Source organism: Elephas maximus, chromosome 17 (genome assembly GCF_024166365.1).
Source record: "Elephas maximus indicus isolate mEleMax1 chromosome 17, mEleMax1 primary haplotype, whole genome shotgun sequence".
Taxonomy (NCBI): Eukaryota; Metazoa; Chordata; class Mammalia; order Proboscidea; family Elephantidae; genus Elephas; species Elephas maximus.
Window position 1 is genome coordinate 89,821,901 of NC_064835.1, and position 14,207 is coordinate 89,836,107.

Consider the following 14,207-nt stretch of genomic DNA (forward strand, 5'->3'; position numbering starts at 1 on the left):
AACTCGACTGCAGCTGACAACGACAATAACAACTTTATTTGGATAATAATTTTAGATAATCTAAGTTTGGGATATTTTTGTTTTTGACTTAGAGAAATACCAAGTGGGTGATCAGATCTAGAATGGAATAAGACTCTCAGGTCAGCTCACCTTGGAAGGCATTTGGAAATGGGGAAAATGATTGCTCTCCTAATTTAACTCCGAGAAAAGAAACGGTCTTTCCCAGGAGGCAGTTATAATTAAGCCACGAGTGTGTTGCAGAAAAGGACCTGAGCAGGGAGTATGCCAGGGGACTGAGGATGTCTGCCCTGCCACTGGTCCTTCCTACCTGAGGATGTCTGTTCTGCCACTGGTCCTTCGTGCCAGCCCATCCCACCGAGGCCGCGCCCTGCTGCCCACAAACACCAGTGCCAGCCCCGATTGGTCCTGCAGACCACGACAGAGAACGCATCCCTCCCCCATCCCAGAACCGGTTCCTGACCTCTTGCTGAGCTCTTGGCTCTGTCACCCTGGCTTTGGCTGTGGCCCCTGGCTTCTGTTTGTTCTGGAACCGAGGCTTTTCCTAGTAGTCTGTGATGGGCTGCCCCGACCTTGGTCCAGTGTGCTGCCTTTGGCCAGAGTCCCTGTCCCAGCTCCAGCTTTGTGGACTTGGACACTGTCCACTTGGCAAGCGCTCTGGTCAGGCCAGCCCTGGTCCCTGTGGGTTACTGTGGGAGATTTGAGCAGAGATAACAGAGTGGCCTCTTTACAGAAGTCCCCCTGTATAGATTGGCACCCAGACTGAGCTGTCATCTGTGGTGACCACAGGGATGCCTTGAAAGGGCACGTCGGGGAGTGAGCTGGACTTGCCCAGCAGCTCCAGTGCGGCTGGAGATGCGGCACTATTACTTACGCCCTGTAGCCGTTCTGCGTGACGAAAACATTAAATTCTGCTTTAGATGAAGGTTTACAGAGCAAATTAGCTTCTCATTAAACGAGTAATACACATATTGTTTTGTGTCATTGGTTACCAAACCCCATGACATGTCAACACTCTCCCCTTCTTGACCTTGGGTTCCCTACTTCCATTCGTCAGCTTTCCCGTCCCCTCCTGCCTTCTCATCCTTGTTCCTGGCTGGTGTGCCCATTTAGTCTCTTATACATGGTTGAGCTACATGTATTATTGTTTGTTTTATGGACTTGTCTAATCTTTGGGTGAAGGGCGAACCTCAGGGGAGCGACTTCAATACCAAGCTAAAAGGGTATCTGGGGGCCATACTCTTGGGGTTTCTCCAGTCTCTGTCAGACCAGTAAATCTGATCTTTTTTTTTTGTGAGTTAGAATTTTGTTCTACATTTTTCTCCAGCTCTGTCTGAGACCTCCTACTGTGACCTCTGTCAGAACAGTTGGGGGCAGTAACCGGGCACCATCTAGTTGAGCTTTTACTTCTAAGCCTTAAGATTTTAAGGCTTCACTCTTGCAGTGAATAAAGACAATAAAGAAACAATACCTATTTAGGAAGTCAGATGGTGATAGATACTGTGGATAGCGGCTCAGTGCTGGAATTCTCGCCCCATGTGGGCTGCCTGGGTTAGGTTCCTGGCCAGCGTGCCTCAAGCGCAGCCACCCCCGTCTGTCATGGGGGGCTTACATGCCGCTGTGATGCGGAACAGGTTTCCGTGGAGCTTCCAGGCTAAGACAGACTAGGAAGAAAGGCCTGACTATCTACTTCCAGAAAATCACCCAGGGAAAACCTTGTGGATCACAATGGCTTGAGCCCATTGTGCATGGGTTGCCATGAGTTGGAGTCCCTGGGTGGTGCAAATGGGTAATGTACTTGGCTGCTAACCAAAAGGTTGGAGGTTTGAGTCCACTCACAGGCACCTGGGAAGAAAGGCTTGGAGATCTACTTGTGAAAAATCAGCAGCTGAAAACCCTACGGAGCACATTTCTACTCTGACGCACGTGAGGTTGTGGGGTCGCTGTAAGGGTGGTTAGGGGAGGCCTCATGGTAAGGTGATGTTGGGGCAGACCCCTAAGGGGAGTGGGGAGGGAGCCGGGTGGAGGTCTGGGGGAGCAGCATCCAGACAGAGGGGGCAGCAGATGCCAGTGTGAGTTCTCCCCAGGGGCTGTCATTATGCTAGCCTCCCCCATCCCCATGTACACACAGGAGGTCACTTGCTGGGCTCACTGCAGCCCCCTATGGCCAGCATCAACCCCAGTTTGCCCTGGAGGGCTGCCTTTGCTGATGGCCCCTCTCTGAGCCATCACTAGCCCTTGGCCCACCAGATTGTGACAAGGATTCTCTCCTATCACCTCGACCTGAGAGTCAATTCTCCTGGTTGTTGTTGGTTCCCATCACAGTAGAAGGATCATGTGGGGTGGATTTTAACAGTCTGCCTGCATGCTGTGGAATCACACAGAGCTGGCTTAAAACCGGCCTCTGCTCCTTTTTTGGTTCCTCTGTGAGCAAGTTACCTTCTCTCTCCACACCTGGGTCTCCGGACCGGTAAAACACAACAAAACACAGTGCCGTCGAGTCAATTCCGACTCATACCAGTAAAAGAGGATCATATTTACTTCACGGGTTTGCTCTGAGCACTGAACGGCAGCACCCTTCTGTTTGTCTCCTACCTCTCTGGACCCTCCTCCCAGTCTCCTCTTGGGTTCTTCCCACCCGCCCAGCCACTCGGAGTGAAGGCCCCGCCTACATCCTTGGGCCTCCTCCTCTCTGTCAGTGCTCACACCTTGGGGAGCCCATCCAGCCTCTGGCTCTAATTCCATCTGTATGCTGACGACTTCCCAAGAAGTCTCCCCTGAACACTTCATACTACTAAATGCCTCCAAGGACAAAGCCCTGATTTAACCCTCAGATCTCATCCAGATGGTCTTCTCACCTCGGTAGATGGCAGCCCCACCCTTGCAGCTGCTCAGACCTAACACCAGGGAATCGCCCCTCCTTACTCTCTGGCACCTCACATCCCATCCGTCAGCAAGTCCTCCTGCTCTTCCTTCGGAGCAGAAGCTAATCCAGCCGTTTCTCCCCACTGCCCCGCGACCACATGGCCCAGCCAGCACCGCCCCTCCCCTCAGTGACTGCAAGATCCTCCCAAATCTGCTCCCACACCTGCCCCTCCAAGGGTACATCCTGATAAAAAGTCGGACTGTGACCTGCTCTGCTCAGTCTCGCCAAAAGCCTCCCCATCTTATCCATCTGAATAGACTCCAAAACACTTACAAGGTCTTACATGATCCAGTAGCCCACCGCCTCCCTTGTTCACATTCTTGTCTCTCCACCTCATTCCACCACCACCCCCAGCACACACAGACCAGCTTGGCTCTTACCCGTTTTCCAAGCCCGCTGCTCCAGCCCCTCCTGATTCTGTGAGGCTTGGTTAAGTCAGTTACAGATAGAGAACATATAAAGATTTACATGTGCTAATTGGGAGAAATGCTGAAAATTCCACTTTGTCAAAGTAACTTGTGCTCGTTCCAGGAAGTTCAAAAAATACTAAAAGGTAAATAAAACAAAACAAAAAAACCCAGACCAGTTGTGGTCGAATGGATTCCAACTCCTGGCTGCTCCATGTAAGTAGAGTAGAACTGAAGTCAGCAGGGTTTTCAAGGCTGTGACGTTTAGGAAGCAGATCGTCAGGCCCTCCTTTTGAGGTGCCTCTGGGTAGGTTTGAACTGCCAGCTTTTCGGTTAGTAGTTAAGCACGTAACCATTTGTGTCACCCAGGGAGTGCTGCAGGCAAACAGATAAAAACGTGTATCTCACCATCCCACCACCCAGAGATAACTGGTGGCAGGCTTATATATGCCAATCTGGTCTTTTTAAATGCGCTATTTATGTGTTTTTTAAAAAACCAAAACAGGATGGCCATACACACTTTTCTAGTTATCTTCAGTGAATGTGGGCCACTGATTTTGGAATTAGATAGAGAAGGTTCATGTTTGACTTCACAGAGGAACTCTGGCCTGGGGCAAATTTTTTAACTTTTTGAGTTTCACTTTCCTCCCCTGTAAAATGTGGATAATAATAGTGCTTACCCTAAAGGGCTGCTGTGAGTGTTAGACCCTGTAATATGCGTAAATATGACAGTGCTCGGGCACGCAGTAGATGCTGAGTGAATGCCCAGTGGTGTTATTGTTGGGCCGTCTGGCTGTAACGGTTGTGTAGTGCACTCATCTCTCACCAGGTGAAACACTGGAGCTGTAACAGCTGTACAGTGCTCTCATTTCTCACCAGGTGAAACACTGGAGGTGTAACGGCTGTGTAGTGCACACATCTCACAGTGTGTGTGTACTGGAGCTGTAACAGCTGTGTAGTGTGCTCGTCTCTCACTGGGTGAAATACTGGAACTGTAACGGCTGTGTAGTGGGTACATCTCTCACCGGGTGAAACACTGGAGGTGTAACGGCTGTGTAGTGCACACATCTCACACTGTGTGTGTACTGGAGCTGTAACAGCTGTGTAGTGTGCTCTTCTCTCACTGGGTGAAATACTGGAACTGTAACGGCTGTGTAGTGGGTACATCTCTCACCGGGTGAAACACTGGAGCTGTAACGACTGTGTAGTGCACACATCTCTCACTGTGTGTAATAATGGAGCTGTAACGACTGTGTAGTGCACACATCTCTCACCCTGTGAAATGCTGGAGCTGTAACGGCTGTGCAGTGCTCTCATCTCTCACCGGCTGAGACACTGGAGGTGTAATGGCTGTGTAGTGCGCTCATCTCTCACTGTGTGTAATACTGGAGCTGTAACAGCTGTGTAGCGCGCTCATCTCTCACTGGGTGAAATACTGGAGCTTAACAGCTGTGTAGTGCATACATCTCTCACCATGTGAAACACTGGAGCTGTGATGGCTGTGTAGTGCGCTCATCTCTCACCGGGTGAAACACTGGAGTTGTAACAGCTGTGTAGTGCACTCATCTCTCACCGTGTGTGATACTGGAGCTGTAACAACTGTGTAGTGCACACATCTCTCACCGTGTGTAATACTGGAGCTGTAACGACTGTGTAGTGCACACATCTCTCACCGTGTGTAATACTGGAGCTGTAACGACTGTGTAGTGCACACATCTCTCACCGTGTGTAATACTGGAGCTGTAACGACTGTGTAGTGCACACATCTCTCACCGTGTGTAATACTGGAGCTGTAACGACTGTGTAGTGCACACATCTCTCACCGTGTGTAATACTGGAGCTGTAACGACTGTGTAGTGCACACATCTCTCACCGTGTGTAATACTGGAGCTGTAACGACTGTGTAGTGCACACATCTCTCACCGTGTGTAATACTGGAGCCGTAACGGCTGTGCAGTGCTCTCATCTCTCACCGTGTGAAATACTAGAGCTGTAACGGCTGTGCAGTGCTCTCATCTCTCACCGTGTGAAATACTAGAGCTGTAACGGCTGTGCAGTGCTCTCATCTCTGACCGGGTGAAACACTGGAACGCCATTTGCTCATGGGCAACACTTGGAAGTAGCCATTAATTTCCATTAAAATAATGCACTTTCCGTGGTCAGAAAAGTAAGCTCACCCGTCACGCTGGTAATGTCAGTAAGGTGCATTCATCATCACGTACAGTCAATATTTATAAATTCTGTGATTGCACTAATAATCAGGAAAATCTCCAAGGTAGCTAGGGATTCAGGAGGTAGCATGTGCTGCCCAGTGAAACCAAACCAAAAACTAAACCCATTGCTGTCCAGTCGATTCCGACTCATAACGACCCTGTAGGACAGAGAGGAACTGCCCCATAGAGTTTCCAAGGAGTGTCTGGTAGATTTGAACTACTGACCTTTTGGTTAGCAGCTGTAGCACTTAACCACTATGCCACCGGGGTTTCTTGCCAAGTGAAGATGTATTAAATTTGAGGCAAGAATTTGGAAAATCCTAAACTGTCTAAACGCTGCCATAACATTGTTGTGAAAAGAGAAAAATACCCTTAGACAGAGCCATGGAATGCCACCTTTCATAATTCCTGTGCCAGATTTTCCTGGTAGTCAAAGGTCCCTGGGCTGAACAAAGACCCAACAGGCACAGCTTTTGGTACAGAATGCTCTGAGCACCAGCAATGAACAAGAAGGACCAGACCTGGAGCTATGGTGGAAAGTCTGGATTTTCTTGAAACTGTAAAGGAGTCGTTGCAGGGTCTTCAGCATGGGGGAAGGGTGGCATGAGATGATGATTACTTTTAGCAGATTATAGTGCCGCCCGGATCAAAATTTGTAAGTTGATTAGGATATCTAAAGCAATCCTGTGGAAGGACCAAGTTGGAAGACTCTCACTGATTTCAAGGCTTGTTGTGGAGTTACTCAAGGTGGTGTGGTCTGGGCATAAGGACAGACAGGCCAGTGGACAGAATGCAGAGTCCTGATCAATTGCTTTTTTGACAATGTCATCAAGGAACTTGAACGGGGAAGGAAAAGTCTTTTCAACAAATGGTACTGGCGCCTACCTCATGCTGCACACAAACATTAATCTGAGGTGGATCACACACCTGAACATAGATTCCGAAACAACACAGTTTGTAGAACAGAAGAGAATGTCCTTTTGACTTTGAGATTGGCAGAGATTTCTGAGAGGACTCCAAAAACACTGAACATAAACAGGGAAAAGTGATAATTGGTCTTCACCAAAATGAAACACTGCTCTTTATCAAAAGAGATCATTAAGAGACTAACAAAGCAATCCATAAACAAGGACAACATTTCTACAATGCATCCATCTGATAAAAACTTGTATCCTTATTCAGAGGATTTGTACCCAGAATATATAAAGAATTCCTGCAGCTCAATGATAAAAAGACAAACAACTTAATTAAAAAAATAGCAAAAGATTTGAACTGTCAATTCATAAAATGATACAAATGGCCAATGAGCATATGAAAATGTGCTCAACATTTTTAGTCATCTGAGAAATGCATATTTAAACCATAGTGAGATACCGTTACACTTCTTCCAAAATAGCTAAAAATTAGACTGACGATATCAGATGTTGGCAAGGTGTGGAGATACTAGAACTCTCATACATTGTTGGTGAAAGTGGCAAATGGTTCAACCATTTTGAAAACCGTTTTGGCAGTTTCTCACAAAATTAAATGTAAACTTACCCTTTAGCCTAACAATTACATTTCTAAGTGTTTACTAAGAGAAATGAAAGCGTGTGTCCCCCAAAAGAGTTGTATACAAATATTTATACTAGCTTTGCTCATAATTGCCCCAGATTAGAAACAGTCCAAATGTTCATTAATACAAGATTAGACAAATTATGGAATATTCATAGATGGAATACTACTTTTGGTCATAAAAAGAATGAACTATCGATATATACAACAGCACAGGTGCCTTACTTGTGTGAAAGATGTGGGCAGACAAGTAGATGGCTGCTGTTGAGTTGATGCCAACTCATGGCACTTTTACGTACAACAGAACGAAGTGTTGCCTGGTCTGGTGTCGTCCTCACTGTAGTGGGCGTTTGAGATCATCGTTGTGGCTATTGTGCCAGTCCATCTCATCGGACAATATTTTTTGTGATCCGTAAGGGTTTCATTGGATAATTTTTGCAAGTAGATTGCCAGGCCTTTCTTTCTAGTGTGTCTTAGTCTGCACCGAAACCTGTCCACCATGGGTGACCCTGTTGGTATTTGAAATACCCGTAGTATAGCCTGCACACAGCAACATTCAAGCCACCAAAGTACGGCAGACGGACAAACCAAAAACAAATCCGTTGCTGTTGAGTTGATTCCAATTCATAGAGACCCTATAGGACAAAGTAGAATGGCCCCATAGGGTTTCCAAGGAGCGACTGTGGATTGGAACTGCTGACTTTTGATTAGCAGCCGTAGCATGCTGTAGCTCTTAACCACTGTACCACCAGGCCTCCAAACTGACAGAAGGCAAACATGATTCCAGGTATGTACGCTCAAGAACAGGCAGAGCTGTTTCTGGTAAAAACAGAATCGTGGTGGCCTGTGGTGGTGAGGACTCACAGGAAGGGGCAGCAGGGGAATTCTGGACATCTTGATTGGGGCAAATACTCACACAGGGGATGACTTATGAGAACCTGGACACTTCAGCTCTATGAACTTCACTGTGTGCCCGTTTTACTCCAACAAAACGGAAGACCGTGGTGCCTGGCGTTTGGCAGGGTGGAAGCCACGAGGCCGGTGAGGAGACTGTCCAGGCATGAGATGGTGGTGGCGGATGTGAGGAGTGGCCAGACTTGGGGTCTCTTTTAGAAGGAGAGTCAAGACCGGTCAGCCCAGTAGGCAAGGGTCTCATTTAGAGCAGGCTGGACACCTGAAACCTTGAAGGCCAGCTGTATATATTATTTGTGTATTTTCCCTGACCTCTTTTCTTTCTAAAATAACTTGAAGCTAATTGAGTACATGTATTCAATAAGGCTAAGAAGCCGTAACTAAAAGTAGAAAATTGAAACCAGAGGACAGAAGAAGCAAATATGCCAGTCTGGGAACTGATAGTAGAAAACCAAGATCGGGAATCTCCTTAGCCCAGTGTCCTTGGTGGGCGCCCACCCAGGGCTGCCAAGGGGCTGCATAGGGGCCATGTAGCTCTTAACGTTGACGTGAAGACAGCTCAGACTGTGCTCACCCAATCAGTGCTGAGTCAAGGTGGTTCTGTTGGAAGGAGAGTGTGTCCTTCAGAGACTTTATGGGCTTATAAAAACAAAAACACAGACTTTTGCAGAATTTGGTTTGTAGCAGTGTTACATAGCAAAGTCTGCTAAATCAAGTGCTCTGCAAAGAGGTGGGAGAGTATTTAGGGAAAGCTACTTTCCTCCTGTTTGCCACTGAATTTATTAATGAGAAATGCTAATAGGTGGGGTATGATTTAGGATAAAATACAAGCTTGAGTATATTATCCATATATTTATGGAATTACTGCCATATAAAATGACTATGAATGTGTATGCTAATGTGGGGATGGAGTTTGGTTTGAATACATCAAGTCTAAATGGATGCAGCTACTGATGCAGTAGAAATACTGCAAAATATATGCAGAAAAATGGCTGTTGACTGCTGATTGCTCAGTTATCAGCGTAGACTAAGTCAGCGTGGCACATTCAATGAAAGGAAAAACCATCAGTATTAGACTTTCTTTAACCAAGATCAGGAATGAAAAAACTGAAGAAAAGAGAAAATTTACATGTGGAGAAGATGTTAAAAATACATGTCAGTGAGTCAGCCAATCGAAACTGAAGCCCAGCCCCAGTTCTGGAACTTTTGTTTGACTTCTTGAAATGGACTGGTCCCGATGTGTGCCTGAAGCAACCTCAGAGAATTAACGGCAAACCTCTGTGGCATTGCCATCAGCTCCAGTAGCAAAGGCCACTGTCTTGTGCAGAGACTGGGGCAAGGAAATGAGTCACAATTTACAATTTCAAACTGGTGAGTCAAAATAACCACAGTTGGACACCACTGATGACAAGGCTGTACTGCTACCTGGACAGTATAAATGAAGAGAATGAAATGTGAAGAAAACTGTTGACAGTTGGAAATTCTGAGGAATTTACTTATTCTTGATGGCTGAGCTTTGGCCAAAGCAGGTCAGGTGACTGAAGTTGAGGAAGGGTTTGTTATGATGATGTGAGAGGGGTGACGCTCATGGGGAGACCCAGGTGCACCACGATGTGTTGCTGGCGGGTGCTCTTGGGGGCCGAGGCTGGTGGTGCACCGCAGGAGAAGACGGATGCTAACGGCTGGCTGTCCAGAGTCCTGGGCTTCTTCCAGCTCACTGACGAGGGGCAGTGAGGGATGGCGGCAAGACATCTAGAAGAGGAATCAGAAGACCTGATTTCTGGTCCTTGCTCTGCCACTGACTAGCCCCGGGTGGCCCTGGTTGGACTAGTCACTTGACTTCCCTGAGTCTGGGCTTTTTCATCTGTTACATGGTGTCAGTAATTCCCGTCCTGCTTAGCATCACGTGGAAGATTGCTGTGAGAACCCATGTGACAGAAGACACACGGGTTCTCTGAAAAAGTCTGCAGATGTCTGCGACAGTTGTTTTTTATTATTTGCTAGTAACTAACTCTCCAGTGTAAGCTGAAGCTAGAGCCATGCAATGGTTTATGCTCAAGGCTGGAGAGAGATATTTTAGGAAATAATCAATGCAAGATGCACTGGGTTGGAGCCATGGTGAGAGTCATAAATCTTGACAGTCTGCTGTTCACTCAAATTTACAGTGCTGTAGAGGAACATTGTAAAAACCTATGGGAAGGGAAAACAGAGTGTGTTTGGAGAGAGAAAGGTTAAGCCAACGTGGAAATGGAGCGATGTCCAAGGACAGTTGGTTATCATCCTGGCTGCTGGATGGACGGTTCACACACACACACACACACACACACACGCATACACATTCACATATTTACACACACTCTCACGTGCACACACACACACACTCACAAACACTCACACTCAACACATTCAGACACACACTAACACTCACTTGCACACACACGTACACACACACTCATATGCTCACAACACATGCACACTCACACTCAGTCTCACATACTCATTCAACTCACATACACTCATGCACACACACACTCGCACACACACTACAAACACAACCCATTCAGACACACACAAATACACTCATGCACACAGACATGCACACACAGCCTCACGCTCACACAGTCTCACATACACACACTCACACATGCATGCACACACATGCACACACACACTGATACGCACACACACTGACAACACACTCAGACACACTCACACTCACGCTCTTTCACACACATCCAAGCACCAGTTTTCTCTGACTGGGTCTCCGAGGACACCGGTGTATCAGGAAGACCAGCATGAGTTCCGACCACGGATCGTTGTGATTTGCCTACTCAGGGCCCACCACCTTCTGAGGAAATGCCAGCTGCCTCTGAAGTTTTAAAATAAAACAGCAGCAGAGTTTTCGCCCTGTCTTGTTTCTTGCTGGTAGAGAAGAGCTTCCTGGTGTAGCTTTGGGATTGTTGCTGTAAGTACAGCGAGTAACAAGAGGGAATAGAGAGGGGCCCAGATCTTGTGGTTTTTCAGCAACCAAAGCCCTGAGCTGGACTCTGATTAGAAAGCAGAGAAGAATAATAGTGCTTCTCCCGTGTCCAGAGCGTTCCCAAGCCTTTCCAGTCCTCCGTCCTCACAGAAAGATTGTTGCCTGGGTGGGAGCCGTTCCCTGTCGGTTAGAGCGTCGGTGCAGAGAGGCTGCAGGCCAGCGCGTCTGTCAGCAGAGCTGGGCAGAGCCGGGGGTGTCAGGCCTGCAAAGGGAGCGTGGGGCCGCTGTGAGGGACAGACCTGGTTAAGGCAGAGCCAGGCCTGTGTTGTCGGTTCTCTACTGTATAAGAAAGAGTATTCAGACACCACGTGTGTATGGAGTTCCTGGGTGGTGCAAGTGGTTTTAGCTTGTGCCGTCGTTAACCGAAAGGTTGGAGGTTCAAGTTCACCCAGAGGCTCCTCGGAAGAAAGGTGTGATGGTCTGCTTCTGAAAACTCAGCCGTTGAAAACCCTACGGAGCGTGGTTCTACCCTGACGCCCGTAGTGTCACTGTAAGTCAGAGCTGACTCGACGGGAACTGGTCGGTACATGCGGTCAAAGACCAGAAGCCACGTTAAAAAAGATGAAACGGTTAACTTCGGCAAAGTGATGGGATCATTTCTTAATTTAAAAATTGCTTTATTGTGTTGAATTTTTATTATAAAAGTCATATATGCTCGTAAAAATTTGAATTTAAAAGGTCAGAAAACCCTAAGGAAAACTTGACATTGGTTCTGTCATGTTTTCAGCAGAGATAAGGAAGAATTTGATTAGTTGGGGCCTTGCCGTAGGAGAAGTCATTTCCACAGCAGATGTGGCCACCAGCATAAAGGTGAGAGGCGCTGGGACCCCCACGGTCCATGAGCCGATGCTTGTGTTTGGATGGCAAGGGATAAAAACGCAACCGTGGGAGAGATCCTTGTGCTTACTGGAGTCGATGTGTGTAAAATGGTGCACCCCACAGCCACCCTGCCTGACTTCCACCTTAACTGTTGTGTTCAGGGCTGTGGCTCTTTTCCTCTTGCTTTTGTTTGTATCTAGGTTTTTTTGCATTTGTGCCACTCAGTTATTTTAGTTTGTCTTAATTTTATACAAGGGTATCGTGATCATGTGGAATTTACTTTTTATGCATACATATTATTGCTCAGATCGATCCTGTCTTTGTGTATCACTGTGCTCATTCTGTTTTTAACTAAAAAAAGACTTTTAATTTTGAAATTATAATACTTAGGAAGTTGTAAAAATAGCACACAGAGTTCTGTGACCTCTTCACCCATCTTCCCTCAGTGGTGACGTCTTCTGTAACTGTAAACCAAAAACCAAACCCGCTGCCGTTGAGTTGCTTCCAGCTCATAGCGACCCTATAGGACAGAGTGGAACTGCCCCATAGGGTTTCCTAGGCCGTGCTCTTTAGGGAAGCAGACTGCCACATCTTTCTCCCATGGAGTGGCTGGTGGGTTTGAACCGCCGACCCTTCCGTTAGCAGCCGAATGCTTTAACCACTGTGCCACCAGGAAGTTGACATTGGGCTGTTAACTGGACTGCAGACCTTATTTAGATTTTGCGAGTTTTACATGCAGTCAGTAGTGTACGTGTGTAGTTCCGTGCAGCCTGACTCCATATACAGGTGTGTGTGACCACCACTACTCGACGACATGAAGAAACTCCCTCAAGCTGACCCTTTGTGGCTTTGTCCACCACTGCTCCGTCCTCTGGCAACCACTAATCTCCTCCCCATCTCTGTTGTTTTGTCATTTTGACAACGATACAGATTCATTTTTGGCTGCTGTATAATAGTCCTTTGTGTAGACACACCACAGCATTTATTCATGCACTTTCTCATGTTGTTTCCAGGAAGTGTAGACAGTGCTGCTGTGAATATTCTCGTCTGTGTCTGGTGTTGAACATGTGTAAAATTTTCCTTTACGTATTTAATCAAAAATGGAGCTGCTAGTCGTAGGGCAAATGAGTGCTTGTGTGAAGTGGGTAATGTCAATCTGTTTTCTGAAGTCGTGTCGATTCAAATTCCCACCAAAGCACAGAAGAGAATCTCGTGGATTCACCTTGTTTCCCACGTTGCCAGTTGTGGGACTTCCCCATTTCTGCTGATCAAATGGGTATGAAATGGCATCTCATTGTGGTCCTGCTTTGCGTGTCCCAGATCAGCAAGGATGGTGAATGGAATGGCTTCCTTGGCTTGAGTGGACGGGCCTGACGTGCCTCTTCAAGGTGCCCCCAGGTCTCCCAGCAGGGGGCCACCTGTATGGCCTTGCTCAAACCCTCCTGCTGTTCCCCGGTCACTACTGGTTTGCAAAATAAGTCTCTGCCTCCAATATTGTGTCCTAATGTCCCCGAAGGGGAGAAATGATAGCTAGAACATGAAGAATAAGTGGTGGGACAGGAAGCCAGGTCAATCAATGGTGAGCCCAAGATCCAGTTATTTCGATTTGTGGTGTAAACTTTTTCTGTGGGTAAAATTTAAAGCAAAGAAGTCTCTGAGTGCTATCCTGTGGTGAGGGTGCCCACAATCAGGTCCTCTGGGAGACACTGGCCTCCCTGTATTTTTAGCGGGGCAGAGTCTTTTTCCTCCTGGAGAGAGAGAATAGTGCAGCTGAGATCTGACAAATATATCCCCTCTCAGAAGTATTGGAAGGCCCCTGATCTAGACTCATGATCTCCAGTCACTTTGTGCTAGGGCTGTATAGCCCCCACCCCCTTCTCTTTGACAAATGTCTGGTGGATTGTGACTTCAGGGAGATCTTCACTGGGTGTGCCAGCTCTCTGTGCAGGGAGCCCTCACCTCTGTCTCCTGGGTCCTGCTCAAGATGTGGTGGGTGGAGTTGCTCAGTGAATGTTTGAAGGAGGAAGGGGGAGCCTGTGGTTTAAAACATAAACATTTCAGCCAATTGCAATGCATAGGCCTTATTTAGACCCACTGTTTAAAAAACAAACTATAAAGAAAAATTACGTGTCAGTTGGGGAAATTTCAACATTGGACATTTGGTGATATTAAGGAATTATTGTATTTTTAGGTAGGATAATGGTTATGTTTAAAAAAAGAATCTTTATCTTTTATAGAGGGAGCCCTGGTAGTGTAGTGGTTAAGGGCTTGCCTGCTAACCAAAAGGTCAGCAGCTCGAATCCACCAGCTGCCCCTTG

General features: G+C 47.0%; 1 protein-coding gene across 1 annotated transcript in view; it reads left to right on the top strand.

Moving 5' to 3' along the window:
• The first annotated feature begins 11,787 nt into the window (after positions 1-11,787).
• LOC126060313 (acyl-coenzyme A oxidase-like protein) overlaps positions 11,788-14,207 on the top strand; it is a 184,625-nt gene continuing 182,205 nt past the window's right edge. The window contains 1 exon segment of the mRNA XM_049856378.1: positions 11,788-11,880. Coding sequence (XP_049712335.1) covers positions 11,788-11,880 — 93 coding nt within the window.